The sequence below is a fragment of the Mastomys coucha genome, unplaced genomic scaffold (assembly GCF_008632895.1).
Source record: "Mastomys coucha isolate ucsf_1 unplaced genomic scaffold, UCSF_Mcou_1 pScaffold11, whole genome shotgun sequence".
Taxonomy (NCBI): Eukaryota; Metazoa; Chordata; class Mammalia; order Rodentia; family Muridae; genus Mastomys; species Mastomys coucha.
Window position 1 is genome coordinate 31,724,660 of NW_022196893.1, and position 16,700 is coordinate 31,741,359.

The following is a 16,700-nucleotide window of genomic DNA, read 5'->3' on the forward strand; positions in this document are numbered from 1 at the left end:
CCCCCGTCCTTACCACTGCCCAGGTCAGTCTTCGAGTTCTTAGTGTCACCACAGTTCAGCGGACACCTGGTCTCTTGAGAACTTTCTCCTAAGCACACACTCCTCCATCCACCTCCATGTCCCACACTCCTGGCTGCATCCAGCTGCTCTACAGCCGCAGAGGTGACGCACCCAAAGCTTTGAGCTATCTGCTGTTTGGTTCTCCGATGGTTCGCAGTGTGGTTGCCCCTGCGGGCTTTCAGGAAGTGACAGGCAGTTTGTTCCCTCAGGAAAAGCTAATCTGGTATCACATGGGGACATTCTTTGTTGGGAGTGGGAGGCAGGATGCTGCCAAGCAGCCTGCAGCATACAGGGCATCCGACAGACAGCAGGAGTAATCTAGCCTCAACTGGCAGCAGCCTTGAGGCTGGGAGACTGCCATAGAGGCCGGCAGCCAGAGGACGTGGGAGCCAGAGGACGTGGGAGCCAGAGGACGTGGGAGCCAGAGGACGTGGCAGCCAGAGGACGTGGCAGCCAGAGGACGTGGCAGCCAGAGGACGTGGCAGCCAGAGGACGTGGCAGCCAGAGGACGTGGGAGACAGAGAGACTTCAATGGCCTTCAGTATAGCCTCTCCCTTTCTCAGGGAGGAGGAAGTCCAGGCAGCCCTGGCTACTTCGGTTCCGATAGCGCTCTCTCTAGTCTGAGAATGGTGCAGTGAACTGCCGGCCTCCCTGCAGTCAAGGAGACAGAGAGATCCTGATCTTAAGGAGGCCACTGGTAGCATCTGATTGGCAAAGGCAAGGAAGAGCTGCCTGACTGCTGGGACTGGCAGCTGTTCAAGCAGTGACAGCATAGGCTAAGCCACGGATCTCAGGCTCTGGTTGCCCAGTTCTGGTGGCCTTAGAACTGAAAGTCGGGCGGGGCAGCATGGAAGGGAAAAAGGCTAGGCTTGACCTTGAAGCACACAGCAGTGAGCTCTGGCCTGGTGGCCCACTTCCTTACTTGCAATAGCTCACATCCCAAGACCTTCTCCCAACATTTACATTATACCCCCTCATATGTGTGTGTGTGTGTGTATATACACACATACATATGTATATATATATGTATATATACACACACACATGCATATAAACACATGTATGTACATATACACCTTTACATAAACAAACATATTGTAATCATCTCTCTAGCTTTTCCCGAAAGAGACCTGAAGCTGTTTACCAGGAAACTAGAGAGAAGATAATCACATTTGTGGGAAGTTTTGAAATACCGATGATAAGCCGACAGATTCCTGCTCTGGCACAAGTACAGTAGAGTGCTGCTCATATTCCGAGCTGGCAGAGGTCACTGTGTTTTGCAGAGGGTCTGCTTCACACACAGCCTGCCCCAAGCATGGTATTCTCTAATTCTGGAATATACTTGGCGTCTTTCGGAATTCTTTTAAAATGTATTATTATTGTGTGTGATGTGTGCATGGGTGTATGCACACATGGCATATGTGGAGGTCAGAGGACAGCCCTGTGGAGCAGTTCTCTGTCCACCACTCACAGTTTCTGAGGATCACACCCAGGTCGTCTAGTTTATGAACTAGATGTCCTCTCCCACTGTCTTAGTCAGGGTTTCTATTCCTGCACAAACATGACCAAGAAGCAAGTTGAGGAGGAAAGGATTTATTCAGCTTACACTACCACATTGCTGTTCATTACTAAAGGATGCTAGGACTGGAACTCAAGCAGGTCAGGCAGGAAGCAGGACCTGATGCAGAGACCATGGAGGGATGTTCCTTACTGGCTTGCTTCCCCTGGCTTGCTCAGCTTGCTTTCTTATAGAACCCAGGACTACCAGCCCAGAGATGGCACCACCCACAAGGGGCCCTCCCCTCTTGATCACTAATGGATAAAATGCCTTACAGTTGGATCTCATAGAGGCATTTCCTTAACTGAAGCTCCTTTCTCTGTGATAACTCCAGCCTGTGTCAAGTTGACACACCAAACCGGCCAGTATACCCACTAGCCGCTCTCCAGCACATGTCAGAATCTCCACACTGGTCCCCTGGCCTGAAGGAAGGGCCACAGTGATAGAGGGCCAAGTGGATGCTATTCTAACTGTCTGTTTCTACCAAAATGGTAAACCGCGAGTTACAGTTCTAGAGAGACTGTGGAGATGAAGTCCCCGAGCTTTGGGAGCATAGTGATGTTTCCCAGCACGTGTCTCCATACAGCTTTCTTAGTAGAAGACCGAGCATCCTGAGCATGCAGCTAGACTTCGGTAGAGCTGAAGCTACAGTCGCTGGCCACCAAGCGACTAGGAAAAGAAAGCAGGAATCCAATGATTCCCAAGCAGGCAAGATTGCTCAGCGGCTTGAGTTCGAGTCCTGAGACTGCTCTCAGACTGCCGCACTTGTCCTGTGGCACACACATGAATGCACAATAAACAAATGGATGATTCCCAAGTTCTCATCTCTCACTCATACAGAGGATGGAGAGCCAAGGCCAAGGCTGAGGGAGAGACAAAACAGCCAGCACATAAGGTGTACCCCAATGCCAGTCACCTGACTGACAGCTAGCTCATTACCTCAGCTCGTTGTCAAGCTTCCATGCATGTCTGTACTGTATGTCGAGGACATGCTTCTTACGCCCTCCCTGTCCACTTTTCTTCCTACTTAGTCCCCTTTCTCCCTCTAGACACTTTTACTTCAACTTTGTGTGTGTGTGTGTGTGTGTATGTATGATTTTATATAAAATCTAAGAACCAGAAATGAGAGAAGACTATTGTCTTTCTGAGATCTCCATAACCTGTGTAACATGACCATCTTCGGTTGCCAACAACAGAACTTCATTCTTTTTTTTTTTTTTTTTGGTTTTTTGAGACAGGGTTTCTCTGTGTTGCCCTGGCTGTCCTGGAACTCACTCTGTAGACCAGGCTGGCCTCGAACTCAGAAATCCGCCTGCCTCTGCCTCCCAAGTGCTGGGATTAAAGGCGTGCGCCACCACCGCCCGGCTCAGAACTTCATTCTTTTGGCTGAGAAAACACCAACCCCCACCCCACCGTGTAAATATACCACATTTTCCTTCCCCATTCATCTGTTGTCATTAATGGTCTAAGCTTATTAAGAACTTGCTCAGACTCCACCTGCTGTGTGGGGATACAATCCACGGCTGACCCCAGCACCTGGAGCTGATGTCTCAGGTTCCCTGAGTTTAAGGGTGTGGTCCCCCACGGAGCTGCTCCCAGCCTCTGATGCCAGGTGGATTCTCACTGGCATTAGCCTCTGTTCAGGTGTGACCCATGAGGTGTGACCCATGAGGGCCATCAGTAACAGATGCTGTTATTTCTCCTGCAATTACAAGTTGTTGACAAGCTCTTTGCCATTCCTGGGCAAGAACCAGATCAATCCTGCTGATACAATACCACTCAGATCTAGTCTCTATGATAGACAGGTGCTGTTATCTTATTGTATGTTGAGGCTTAAAGGGAAACAGGGTTGTCACTCTAGACTCAAACTGCTAACCTCACAGTATACTGACAGAAATCCCCATTCAAATGTCTCCATGACCAGGAATAAAGCCCAGAATGTAGGAAGCCCTTGGTTTCAACCCTAACATGGCAGAAAACCCAGGCATCGTGACACACACCTGTGAGGCTAGCACTCCCTATGTAGACAGGCCCATCAGATGTTCATGGTTATCTTCAGCTGCAAGTAAGTTCAAGGCTGGCCTGGACTACGTGAGACCCTGATTAGCCCTTTGAATTATAGATCTCATTGCCCAGTGTGTAAGGAGATCCTTAGGGATATGGGAAGAGAATACTGTTTCTTGAAAATGAAAACACCAGCCAGATGTGGTAGCTCCCACCTGCAGCTCCAGCTGTCAGAGAGTGATGAAGGATGCTGGGAGTCCAGGAGTTAGAGACCACACGTGGCAAGAGAGCCAGAGGCCACCTGAAAGGCAAGTAGGTTAAAAAAAGAATAATGCTCAGCTACTATGCGGGCTGCTCATATTATATTAACAGTTTAAAATTAAATACATGTGCCTCTAATACTAGCTGAGGCAGGAGGCTACCAGTTTGAGGTTAGTTGGAGTCTGGGTTACCTATCAAAATCTTGTCTCGAAAAGACACAGTTGTAACCAACATAATTGTTTATGCACAATTCAAACCTTTGAAGAGGCAGGGGGTGAGTTGGAGAGGCTGGATATGGGTCAGAGGCAGGGGGATGGCTTGATGTTAAAGTGCGCCCTACACAAATGTGAGAACTGAGACCAGATTCCCAGAACTCACATAAAGCTGGGTACAGTGTGCCTGTGCTGAGACGGGAGCTGGAGAGAGATCCCAGGAGCGGGTCAGTGGGCTAGCATGATGTATACAGGGTCTGACAACAGAGAGACCCTGTCTCAAAGGAGAATGGGAGAAGCAGCACCTGAGCCTGTCCTACCTTCCCACAGGTGTGGGACAGCATGCTCGCACTCACACATAAACACACAAACATTAAACAAAAAGTGGGGGTGTATGGAGTTGTAACAGTACAGAGAGGGGCAGCATACTATAAGATCCCATTTAGAGATCTAACTGGATCACCAGAGAAGCAACAAGTGTCCGCGAGCTGAGGAAACAGATCCTACACCCCCACCCATGGCGGGGTCAGCTCTGAGGTGAGACACGTGACACTAGCAGTTCTTTTTTTTCTTTTCTTTTTTGATTTTTTTGTTTTTGTTTTGTTTTGTTTTGTTTGTGTTTTTCCGAGACAGGGTTTCTCTGGGTAGCTCTGGCTGTCCTGGAACTCACTCTGTAGACCAGGCTGGCCTTGAACTCAGAAATCCGCCTGCCTCTGCCTTCCGTGTGCCACCACGGCCCTCGCCAGTCACTGGTTCTAATCTGCAGAGCAGGGTTCCATCAGCTATGCATATTCCTTGGGATGCTGAGCACAGGCAGATGCAGACTGGCTGACTAAGGTATCTGTGTCTCACCAAACTTGCCTAGCTTTTCCCAAGATTTGTTCTGTTGTTAAGACAGGATTTCATGCAGCTCAGGCTGGACTCCACCCACAGTGCCTCCAAACTACGCTGACCTTCTGACCCCCTCCCTCTGCTTATTGACAGAGGGATTGGTATTGGTTTCAACTTCAGTCAATTTGAGTTTAGCCAGCCATGGTGGCACACACCTTTAATTCCAGCACTCGGGGAGGCAGAGGCAAATCTCTGTAGTTCAAAGCCAGACTGGTCTACGTGGTCAGTTCTAGGACATCCAGGGCTACACAGAGAGAAACACTTGACTCAAAAAACATATAAAACAAAAACTTAAGTTTGGGGATAGTGTTATGACAGCTTAACTTCAAAGTATTATTGTCTTTTAAATTAAAATTTTTTTTACATAATTTGCATTTTTATGAGTTTAGGTTTGTGTGTGCACATGTCCATATGCCTGTGTCAATGCTGATCTAAAATACTTGAGTGTTATTTGACTCTGCAGCTGCTGCGTGAACCGAGCCAAAGCTTTCCAAGAGCTTTTGTTTGTCTCTTTCTTTTGCAATAGTGTGCTAATTCTGGAAAAGCGCGTGGGAAAATGTCAGCATTTGCGCCTCGCGGACACTACTGATGCGCGGTGACTTTCTTTTCCAGGTGTTCTCTACTCTATGTATAAGGATTACATCCAACCTCGGTTCTTCAATGTACCCAAAAAATAAAGCCAGAAGCTGGAAGCAGGGAAGAGCGCTCCTTCTCTGCTGAGTGTCAGTAAAAGGAATTCTCATGTGCTCCGAATCATGCTACGAAGTGTAACCTGCGCAGAAGCCTCACAGAATCTGTAACTGCTGAGGCTCAGAAGCTGCTTTCTAAATCCACACCATTAGCTGAAAATTACCTTGCTGCTGTCTTTTTCTGACTTAATCCCCTTGGAGCTCAGGACCTTGTGCGCATAGGCAGCAGCGGTGCCTGCACCAACAGGCTCTGACAGATTTCTAACCAGGCTCTTAGCAAAAGTGTGGCCACTATTCACTCAGCAAGTGGTGCACACCAAGTGTGCTTTCTTAGAAAAGGGATCTGATCTCTTGGCTCAGGAGTGGAGGCAGGGCGGTTCAGGAGGTGAGGCAGGACGGCTCAGGAGGTGAGGCAAGATGGCTCAGGAGGTGAGGCAAGATGGCTCAGGAGGTGAGGCAAGATGGCTCAGGAGTTGAAGGTGCTTGCTGCCAAGCCTGACCTCAGCTTGAACCCTGGCACCCAAATCGTGGGAGAATGAACTCCTGATGTTATCCTCTGATCCCCACAAGTGTGTGCACCCACACCAACAAGCAAATGGCTGTAGACAGGGGGTGGGACTGGCTCTTGCAGAGGGCCAGGGTTCCTAACACCCATGGCAGCTCTCAACCACCTGTACAGAGTATGCATACAGCGCACATGCATACATGTGGGCAAAATACTCATATACATCAAAATATATAAATCATTAATAAAGAAAAGGAAATGGCTTTTTTGTTTTGTTTTGTTTTGTTTTTTGAGACAGGGTTTCTCTGTGTAGCCCTGGCTGTCCTGGAACTCACTCTGTAGACCAGGCTGGCCTCGAACTCAGAAATCCACCTGCCTCTGCCTCCCAAGTGCTGGGATCAAAGGCGTGTGCCACCATTGCCTGGCGGAAATGGCTTTTTTAAAAATTAGGGCATGATGCCAGCCTAAAACCCTGGGACCTGGAGGCAGAAGGGTCACAAGTTCCAGGCTAGCCTGGGGTATACAGTGAAGCCCTTTCTGGGAGGTGGGGCAGGATTTTACTATGCAACGGTGTCTGTGTTGAAACTGCAATCCCTGTGTCTCACCCCTCGGCATGGAAGACACCTCACACAGAGCCTACTTTGTAATGTCTCTGTCCTGAGTGAAGGAAGAGAATGTATTTAAACAGCACTGCCAACTATGAATCTATTAATGGCGGCGACCCATGCAAACTTACAAACTCGGATGATGTCCACTTGTAACAAGGAAAGATACAGGATGCTCGTGCATTCCCCTAGGCTGGGTAGAACAGGGGATCCACTGCAGGAGGCTGCTAAGTAGGGTCCCTCTATACAGCCACTCCTTAACACTTGAAACTGTCAAATATTTCACTGGCCTAATGCCATGTCTGAGACATGATATGTTCATTGGCTACCATGTCACAGGCCTGCATATTCTTCATAGCAAGGTGGCACACAACCATGGAGCAGGCACTCAGTACAATTCTTTAGCTGCCTGGCTGCTGACTCTGGTGTACACTGTGGGAGCATCCTTTCGTAGTTAAACGTCACAGTGTTTAATCCCAGGGAACAGTGAATACTCGTAGTTTTATCAATACGTTGACTATGCTAATACTTGCTAGAAGATGTCCTCAAAGTGTTCTTGTGGGTGAGGTCTGGATTGTGTGCACCAATGAGTGGGGGGAAGTCTCTGAAGAGGTGGAGTCTAGGGAGGGACGGTCAGGTCAAGGGGATGGGACAGTCATTCTTATGGAGCTATGCTTTCGTGGGGCGAGCTGTTATCACGGACAGCCCCTCTAGGGAACCAAGGTAGGACAGTCATGGGTTTTAGGTCAGCTGTTGGGGAGGTGGGGGGGGGAGACTATGAGTGAATGAATGAATGAATGAATGAATGAACGAACGAACAGTCTCCTGGCTTCTGGTCCCCTGGTATGTCCTCTTCCTCTTGCTAGTGCCCCCTTGGTACCATCCACTGTGGGACAAGAGTCCCTCAGTAGAAGAAGTGCTAGCTAGCCCCATGTCTTTGAACTAGACTATAAGCTAAATAAACTTCTTTTCTGATAAAGTATCTTGTTCTCAGGTACTTTATTATAAGAAACAGATCAATGCTGCTCTCTAATGCCACTATATATGCAACCTCAGACTTGTTACCATATAGTAGAAAATGATAATTGTTACCGGTTCATTTTATTTTGTGTCTAGGGTGTTTTGCCTGTGTGTGGGTGAGTGTGCGCGCACACATGCATGTGCTCAAGAAGCTACAGAGGGCACTGGATTCTCTGGGACTGGAATTACTGCTTCAAACTGCCATGGGGGTGCTGGCAGTGGCCAGTGCTCTTACCTACTGAATGATCTCTTTAGTTCCTTGTGCTTTGAGACAAGATCTTGGCAAGTGGACCAAATTGGCCTTGAACTCAAGATCCTCCTGGTTCAGCCTACAATTATCTGAGTAACAGACAAAGGTCACCATGCCCAAGCTAAATGCTTTATGTGTTTAGTCTGTTAAATTATACTCTTAACTACTGTGTGAACATGTATGGGCGTGCAGGAGTCACAGCATGTGGAATATGTACAGAAGCCATGGCATGTGGAATATGTACAGGAGCCATGGCAGGAGTGCAGAGATCAGACATTCTATGAGTCGACTTTCTCCATCATGTGGGTCTCTGGGACGGAACTCAGGTCATCGGGCCTGGTGGCAGGTGCCTTTAATTACCTCCTGAGCTATCTTGCTAGCATCATTAAAATTTTGTTTTGTTTTTAGTTATTTTTTTATCTGTATGTTTGTGTATCACACACGGCTGGTGCCCGTAGAGTTCAGAAGAGGTTGTCGGATCCCCTGAGGACCCCAGGATTTTGAACTGGATACAAAGCCAAGGATGAGCCTGATCTTTTCATCTCCAGTGCTGGGATTGCTGGGCACAGGTCTCATATTTTCCCCCCTCTGTTTATTTATTTTTTCAGTGCTTGGTTGAATCAAGGGTTTCATGAATGCTAGTCAAAGTTCGTACATGGTCTTAATGGCACAAAGCCTAGCCAAGGCTCACTCGTCACACATCAATCTTCCAATGGATCTTGTGTGGATTCTGTTTTCTGTTGACAGAGAGCGGCGTGGCCTCGGAGTGATACCTGTAAACGTGTGGCAACTTATCCCTGTTCCTACTAGCACACAGCGAAAGCACAGAGAGGAGCTACAGAAATCCTCACAAGTTCCTGACCTCTGTTGCCCTTTCCCACATAACCTCCCTCAGGGAAAAAAGTATTGAGAGACAGAACTGGAGGGTCGGGTGGGTGTACAAAAAAATGGGTTCCTTTAGGATTGCGATCAGTGTTCACAAAACAGTAACCCAGAGACTTCAGTAACCAAAGTGAGAGCTCAGCTGCTGCTGCTGCTGTCTTTGATAAGATTGGAACTGTGACCCAGGTTGTAAGGTTGTTCTCATACGTCTTTAGTGGCCTATGGCCAAGCAGAATTGAGCACGCTTTTAATCCCAGTACTTGGGGCTGAGGCAGGAGGATCTCTATGAGTTTGAGGCTAGCCTGGTCTACATAACAAGTTCTAAGCCAGACAGGGCTACATAGTAAGACTTTCTTTAAAAAAAAAAAAAAAAAGGCCCTGAGGAGGGAAGTGAAGAAGCTGTAAAGGGTCCATTTAAAAAACTCCCTGGCAATCTGGGCAGTGGTGGCACACACCTTTAAATCCAGCACTCAAGGCAGAGGCAGGTGGGTCTCTCACTCTAAGGCCAGCCTGGTCTACAGAGTTCTAAGACAGCCAGGGCTACATAGAGAAACCTTGTCCTGGAAAACAAAAAAAATGTAATGTCTGATCTCTCTGCTTCTACATTTAATGCTGAAAGATGAATGTGACATTTAAAGTCACGCAAAGTCTATGGGGTTTGTAGAACCCCATAGGCTGTGTGCCCCTGGGGCACATATGGCAACGGCAATGGGCAGCTCTGATCAGTTCTAGCCTGCTGTACTCTTTACTGTACTGCCAGGAATGTGGGTCAAGGGCTGTACTGATTCCTCAAGAAGACAGCTATAGTGTGAGTGTGTGTGTGTGCCCACGTGAGCATGTGTTTGTGTACATGTGTGTTCGTGTACAAGTGTATGTGCATGCCTGTGCCCATATGTCTGTGTTTGTGTGTGCGAGTATGCACATGAGTGTGTGCATGCATGTGCATGAGTGTGAATTCTAGTGTGTGTGCATGTGTGTGAGTGTGTGGTGGGGCCCTGGCCCCAGGCTTTGCCTAAGGCAAGCAAGAGTTCTACAAGTGAGCACTACCCCTAGACAAAAGCTTTTACTTGTTAAGTATGAACTTTATTATAAAAAGGAGAATTTCTGGTTAGCAATTGCGATTAAAGCAAAAACAAAACCAAAAAGCTCTGTAACCTGCACACACATGTTGTGTGGAGTGTCAGCACTTAAAGTGGAATTGATGGTTCGCGCGCTCCCATCTAGTGAGAGCCTCAGACCTCATTAGACACACCTTAAAATGCTTAAGTTCCTCAGGACACTCTGCAGTAGGAACATGGGTGGCCCTTAGAGACAGGGTTAGGATGGTGTGTGGAGTGTCAGTGCGCAGAGTGGGAGGAAGGGCGGGTGGACAGACGCCAACGGAACAACGGCCACAGACACGCTCGATGTGGAAACGAAGGGGGAAAGAAAGTCAGTTGTTAAGTACCTGCTGTCCAGGAAGACCTGAGCTTGGGTCCCCAGCACTGTGTAAAATCTGGTGTAGCAGCAGATCGGTGACCCCAGTGTCGGGGCACAAGGCCAGGAGGGTCCTTGAACATACCGGCTGGCTAGTTCCATGTTCAGAGAGAGACTGTGGAGATACCTGATGTCAACCTGTGGCCTCCACAAGCAGAAGCACGCACACACACACACACACACACACACACACACACACACACACACGCACGCACGCACGTACACACACGCACACACACGCACACACACACATACACACACCATGGTAAAGCAGCACTTTAACAGAGTTATTTTAGGAAGTTCGTCGTCAGAAAGGCTTCTTCCCTTTCTCACTTGCAACCCATATGGAACAAAGACCTAATTTACAAAGAACGACATTTGTAAAAATCTATCAAGTTTTATAACCTTAAAATCTTACCCAAACTGGCACATTTGGGTTCACATAAATATATATATCCATACATTTTAAACCCCAGAAGTGCAGACACAGGCCTGAGGGATTGCACGGCTGCCACAGACCCACTGCCTCTGAAGGATCTCTGACCCATACACAGCTGTTAGCTTTACCCCTGACTCCGTGAGGAAATCTTCATCTTTGTTCAAAACATTTAAACAAGCTCACCTCTGAACTAAGGGATTTGCTAACAGACACTTGGCACAAAAGGGCTTAGAGAGTGTTCCTGAAGTCTCCTGGGGTGTTCGTCATCTAGACACCAGTGAGTCGGCATCCACGGTGTTCAGAAGGTAGAGTTCAGGCTGAGCGGTCAGTCCGAGGCGGTACTGAGGATAAAAACACAGGAGAGAGTTAGTGTAACCTTCAAGGAATCACATGGTGAACGAACGTATCATTTTGGTCTCTTTTCTCAGTACGTCTTAATTTTATTTCTGAATAGAAAATGGCTTATGTGTACGTGAGGTTTTTATGTGTTTAAGATCATGGGCACTTTTTAGATTTTTACCTTATGTGTATCAGTGTTTTGCTTTTGTGCATGTAGTGTAAACATGTCTGACCCACAGGGGTCAGAAGGAGACATTGGATCCCCAGAACTAGAGCTATAGATGGTGTGTGGAAGCCAGCCACACAGCAGCTAAGCAACCCTGAGGCAGAGAGGACACGCTAGAGAAAGGCTGCAGCCCAGAGTATTAGAGAAAGCGTGCGTAGAGCACATGGCAGGGGGTGAAAACCTTCAGTGCATGTGCTTTGTGGCTGCCTGAGCTGAAAGAGTTAAGGACGGATGTTAAATGCATTCTGACTCTCTCATGAGAGTGAGGCTGGGCTGGGACTCTAGGATAATATGACCAAACACACAGAACACTCTTGTGTCCTAGCACTGTGTACTGGAAATCAGATTTCAAATGATCTAAACCCTGAGTCCGGTAATTCTGGTCCTATTATCCTTTGACACTTGAGAAAAGCCCTATCCTGAGTGGTTAAGGGAACAAAAAGTGTGCAGAGAAGCAGTGAGCTGCGGGTCCCAGTGTCTAAAATCAGGCTAAATCAGGAACCACAACTGTCTTCATGCCCTATACCTATAGTGTTCTTAAAGCAGGACTCATGAAGTTCAGGCTGGCCTCAAAGGTATCATGTAGCTGAAGATGAGCTTGACTGGTGCCAGCCCCCACCTCCTGGGTGCTGGGACTATAGATATTCATAACCACACCCCACCTTCAGCAGTCTTTAAGATACTTCCAGACCCCTTTCCTGTGAATCAATCTAATGTCGATAGTTTGCAGGGATCTCTGAAAAACGGGCTGTTGTTCGTTTGTTTGTTGATTTTTAGGGCCTCACTAAGCAATCCTGGCTTAGCCTAGAACTTGTTATATAAATCAAGCTGGCCTTGAGCTCAGAGATTTGCCCACCTCTACCTTCCAAGTGCTGGGACTAAAGGTGAGCTCTGCTGAACTTAACTGTCCAGTGATACACTCTGGAACAATGACTGGCTTTCACATCAGTCAGGGTATTAGTGGTGCCCTCATCCTTGGCAGTCCGTGTGTTAATGTGGAGTGCAGACTACAGAACTGTATGAAGGGAGGAGTGTGTGTTTGTGTGTGCTTCAGGGCCCAGCTTTGGTCTATCCAATGCTTCCTTTGGGTTTTATATTCAGAACTGAGGGCTAGGCAAGTGCTCTACCATTGAGCTAAACCCCAACCCTTTGTTTAGGGTCTCATTCTGGAGTTCTGGCTGGCCTGGAACTTGCAGTGATCCCCCTGCCTCACAAGTGCTAGGATTACAGTCACACACCACCACACAAACTCAGTGTATACTTTCTGAACCTTGTCTTGTGTGCAAAATGCAAATGAGTTCCATCTGGAGATGTCATCACACAGGAATGCTACATGGCTGTGTGAAGACGCACAGACCACATGATGCCCTGGATCAAAACATTCCCAGCCAGTGTGCTAGGGAGGCACTGACATTTTACTTACAGGTCTGACATGCAGACCTGAGGAAGTAATGCATACTACCAGACTCATGGATAATTCATGGCACCCATCCCAAGTGAGCAGAGATTAAGGACTTCCTCAGTCCATGGTGTTTAGAGCATTACCACTTAGGTAACATGGAGAATTTCGTGGCCTGGTTCTGAGACACTGAGAGATATGGCTAAGTACATGTTAACACTCTTGTGGTACACTGAGGTGATGAACAAGTGTATCTACTACTGTTCTTAGCTAGAGAGAGCCCTCGATGTTGTGTAAGCCTAAAACGAACATCCAGAGTTCCTGCCAAGTGCTAAGACCGGCCTCCCTGTGTGGCCCACTCTGACCTTTGAACTGCCTGTGCCTTCCACTCTGATCTCTGAACTGCCTGTGTGGCATCGCCCTGGCTGGCCCTCCCTCCATATGCCATCTTCCTGCCATGCCTCTCAATACGTGTGTCACTGCACCTGATTAACATGTTCTGATGCCTTGGTGCTCCTGAGAAACTTCGGGAGTCTCACTACAGCTTAAAGGATGTGTTGTATCATATTACACAAGATAGGTTGGAGTCGCACTACGGCTGGAAGGGCACACTGTATATTACACAAGGTAGTTTCTGGCTTAAACTGCTCAGGTTCTACTGACAGTGCACACTGGCAATGTGACTCATGTCACAGGCCGTTCAGTCACCTCTCGATGGAGAGGGCGAACACCTTGTCAAAAGAACTTTAGGCTGGGCGGTGATAGAGCGTGTCTTTAACCCCAGTACCTGAGAGGGAGCAGCAGGAGGATCTTTGAGTTTGGGGCAAGCCTGGTCTACAGAGCGAGCTCCAGGATAACCAGTACTACACAGAGAAACCTTACCTTGAAAAACCAGAGAGAGAGAGAGAGAGAGAGAGAGAGAGAGAGAGAGAGAGAGAGAGAGAGAGAGAGAGAGAGAGAGGGAGAGAGAGAGAGAGAGAGAGGTGCACCCCTAAAGCAGGAGTTATGTAAGTGGCTGTGAACCACCTGATAAAGGTGCTGGTAACTGAGCTTGGGGCCTCTGGAAGAGCAGTCCGTGCTCTTAACTACTGAGCCGTCTCTGCAGCCCACGATTTCCAGGACTTTCAACAGTTTTGCCACTTGTACACACAGGTGAGGTAACATGAAAGGCTAACATAAGCTTCTTGGGATTGCTCTGCATCCGATCAGTTCTGAGCTTAAACCAAAGCATTTCATGTCCTTTACAAACGGCACTGGGGCCAGTTTCGGCATTTACATTGGGTCAGCCAAAATGTGTATCTGGTTTTAAACTAAGTGACTTCAGTTTCTCTCTTTACATTTTTATTACTGTCAACAAATACATTCTGTGAAGTCCTTCCTGGACAGTGAGACAAGACTACAGAAAGGCAAGAACTCCGCTTAGAGTAGAGGGAAGTAGGACAAATTTCATCTTGCAAAATAGTAGTTATGGCCTTAACCACAACAAAAGTATTTAACTTTTAGGTAAATTAATTAAGTGGGTAAATTAAATAAATTTTCATTTAGATTGAAAAAATGTGATTTGTTGTGTACGTGTGTGGGGTGGGCATGTCAGTGCCAAGGAGCACCCTCAGAGGACAACAATCAAGAGCTGCTTCTCTTCTCCCACAGTGTGGGCTCCAAGCACCCAAGCCAGGTGTGAGGGTGGCGGTGGTACATTTGAGGCTGTCTCCGCCCCTCTTGGTGTCTACAGTTGATCCAGACCTTCCAGGGCACTGAATCCATTTCCTTCTCAGTTCCTTAGGGCTTAAAGTGTGTCACTCCTGATGGCAACTGGCAGGTCTGTACTTCAGTTCTTAAGACCCCATTATAAAGTGTTTTCAGTGTTAAAAATCAAACAGGAAGCCGGGCAGTGGTGGCGCACGCCTTTAATCCCAGCACTTGGGAGGCAGAGGCAGGCAGATTTCTGAGTTCGAGGCCAGCCTGGGCTACAGAGTGAATTCCAGGGGAATAAACAAAACAAAAACAAAAACCAAACAGGAAAGAAAACCAAACAGGAAAGAGGGAAGTTTTGGTTTAATCACAGCGAGTTCACAAGCTGTCAAAGGCTCACTAAAGCTTCTTGCAGCCACTTGTTGACCCTTGGCAGAATCTCACAAGACAAGCTGCCACTCCTTCTGGCCTGTCAGCTCCCAGTGCACTGAGGGTACAATTATTTCAGGTCACATAGGAACAAGGACCAATTCAGAGAACGTACAAAGATGGCTCACAAATATAATGCCAGAACCACAGAGGCGTGGGGGGCTTGAAATGTTCACAGGTTACTGTACAGAGTGCTGTTGGAAGTAATGTTTTTCAGTTTTTCAAATGAATAGGGAACATTTTTAATCTTTTGACACTGTTAAAATATTGTCGTAGAATCAGAAGAGACTGTATCACACAATGAAACCTTCTACATTGCAAACAAATACAACACAGCAGAATTCTGGGGCAGGGAGATCTGCAGTGGAGCCTTGCATAGCACCCACGAGGAAGACCCCTGGGCACGATCCCTAGCAGCTTTGGGCTGGACTGTAGTACAGTGAATCTGAATACACCTGCCTGCCCCACCCCAGCCCTGTACAAATGCAGACATCACTAGAGCATCTATGTGAGGAATTCTGCTGGCCCTCGCTCACTGCAGAGACAGTTTCAAAAGCTCAGCTTCCAGCCTGCTTGGTTTCAGGAACAATGGTGGCAGGAGCAGGTGTGAGGAGGACCCTGTAGTACAGGGGTTCTCAACCTTCCTGACACCATGACCCTTTGGGTCAGCTCTGAATGCTGCAGTGACACCCAATCATGAATTTTTTTGCTGCTATTTCATAACAAACCTTGCTAATGAAAATGTTTTTGGATATAGGGGTTGCAGATGGGTGGCAACCCACAGGTTGAGAATGCTGCTGTGAGGGCCCCGTTACCTGACTTTGTTGGATTAGCTGTGGGGCTAAGGTCAATCAGGGTGAAATACAGTGACTTATCTTTTCTGCCTCATAAAGAATCTATGCAGGCTGAGCTTTGGCTGTGTGTGACATGCTAGCAGTAACGTTTCAGCGGCACAGACAACAGAAGTCATGTCATCAGCTCGCCACAGGGAAAGTGTCATGGAGGAGGGCACTCTTCGAAGCCACTCTAGCTCCGGTGGCCACCCAGATAATGATTCCACACTCTTGCACTGCTCCTCTCCAGCAGACAGGCGTGGCTGTGACAGTAGTGAACTGAGAGCAGCAGCTCCGTGCTGAAGACTCCAGAGGTGTGCAGCAGTCTGGTCTCAGCAGACTCGCTCCCAGGGAAGGGCTGTGAGGACGCAGCCTAGTCCCACCTGGCAGGGAGAGGACTTCACACCAGTGACACCTACTGACTTTGCAAGATTTGGGTCCAGAGCTCCCGAGATTGCCTTCCGAGTTATTTTGGGTGTGAAAGAGCCATGTGTCAGAGACACGATTTGGTGAAGGTGCTTTCGGGTGTAGTGCAGTCAGCTCTGTGCCTCGTTCTGAGATCAGAGCCTATGAGAGTCAGTTCATGAGTGCTACAGTCTTCTGCGGTCAGCACGCTCTCAGAGGAGGAAGGCGAAGACCCTGGGACTGTGTGTACTCAAGGTTAAACACTATCGGGAACGCTTGATATTAACAGGAAAGTTACGAACCTCAGGGCTAAACCTGCAGGTGAGCCATCGTCTGTCCAACCCATCACTTATACCCTACCTTTTTTTCTTTCCACTGAGAAATTCCAAAGTAGAAATAAAAAAAATCCTTAACTTAGCAGGGCAGTGGTGGCACCTGCCTTTAATTCTAACACTCAGGAGGCGGGGCAGAGGCTGAGGCAGAGGCAGAAGAATCTCTGAGTTCGAAGCCAGCCTGGTCTACAGA

At 47.9% G+C, this 16,700-nt stretch overlaps 2 protein-coding genes across 7 annotated transcripts in view; one reads left to right on the top strand and one right to left on the bottom strand.

Moving 5' to 3' along the window:
* The window catches only part of Higd1c (HIG1 hypoxia inducible domain family member 1C), a 49,404-nt gene extending 42,961 nt beyond the window's left edge, over positions 1 to 6,443 (top strand). For both annotated transcript variants that reach the window (XM_031355860.1, XM_031355869.1), the window contains exon 4: positions 5,599 to 6,443. In XM_031355860.1, coding sequence (XP_031211720.1) covers positions 5,599 to 5,663 — 65 coding nt within the window. In that variant the 3' untranslated portion in view covers positions 5,664 to 6,443. The remainder of the gene's footprint in view (positions 1 to 5,598) is intronic.
* The window catches only part of Slc11a2 (solute carrier family 11 member 2), a 45,933-nt gene continuing 32,124 nt past the window's right edge, over positions 2,892 to 16,700 (bottom strand). For 3 of the 5 annotated variants that reach the window (XM_031355826.1, XM_031355849.1, XM_031355841.1), the window contains one exon: positions 10,788 to 11,193. In XM_031355826.1, the coding sequence (XP_031211686.1) occupies positions 11,116 to 11,193 (78 nt within the window). In that variant the 3' untranslated portion in view covers positions 10,788 to 11,115. Of the gene's footprint in view, positions 3,924 to 9,998; positions 10,529 to 10,787; positions 11,194 to 16,700 lie in introns of those variants that run through there. The other 2 variants (XR_004114154.1, XR_004114153.1) reach the window with 2 other exon arrangements.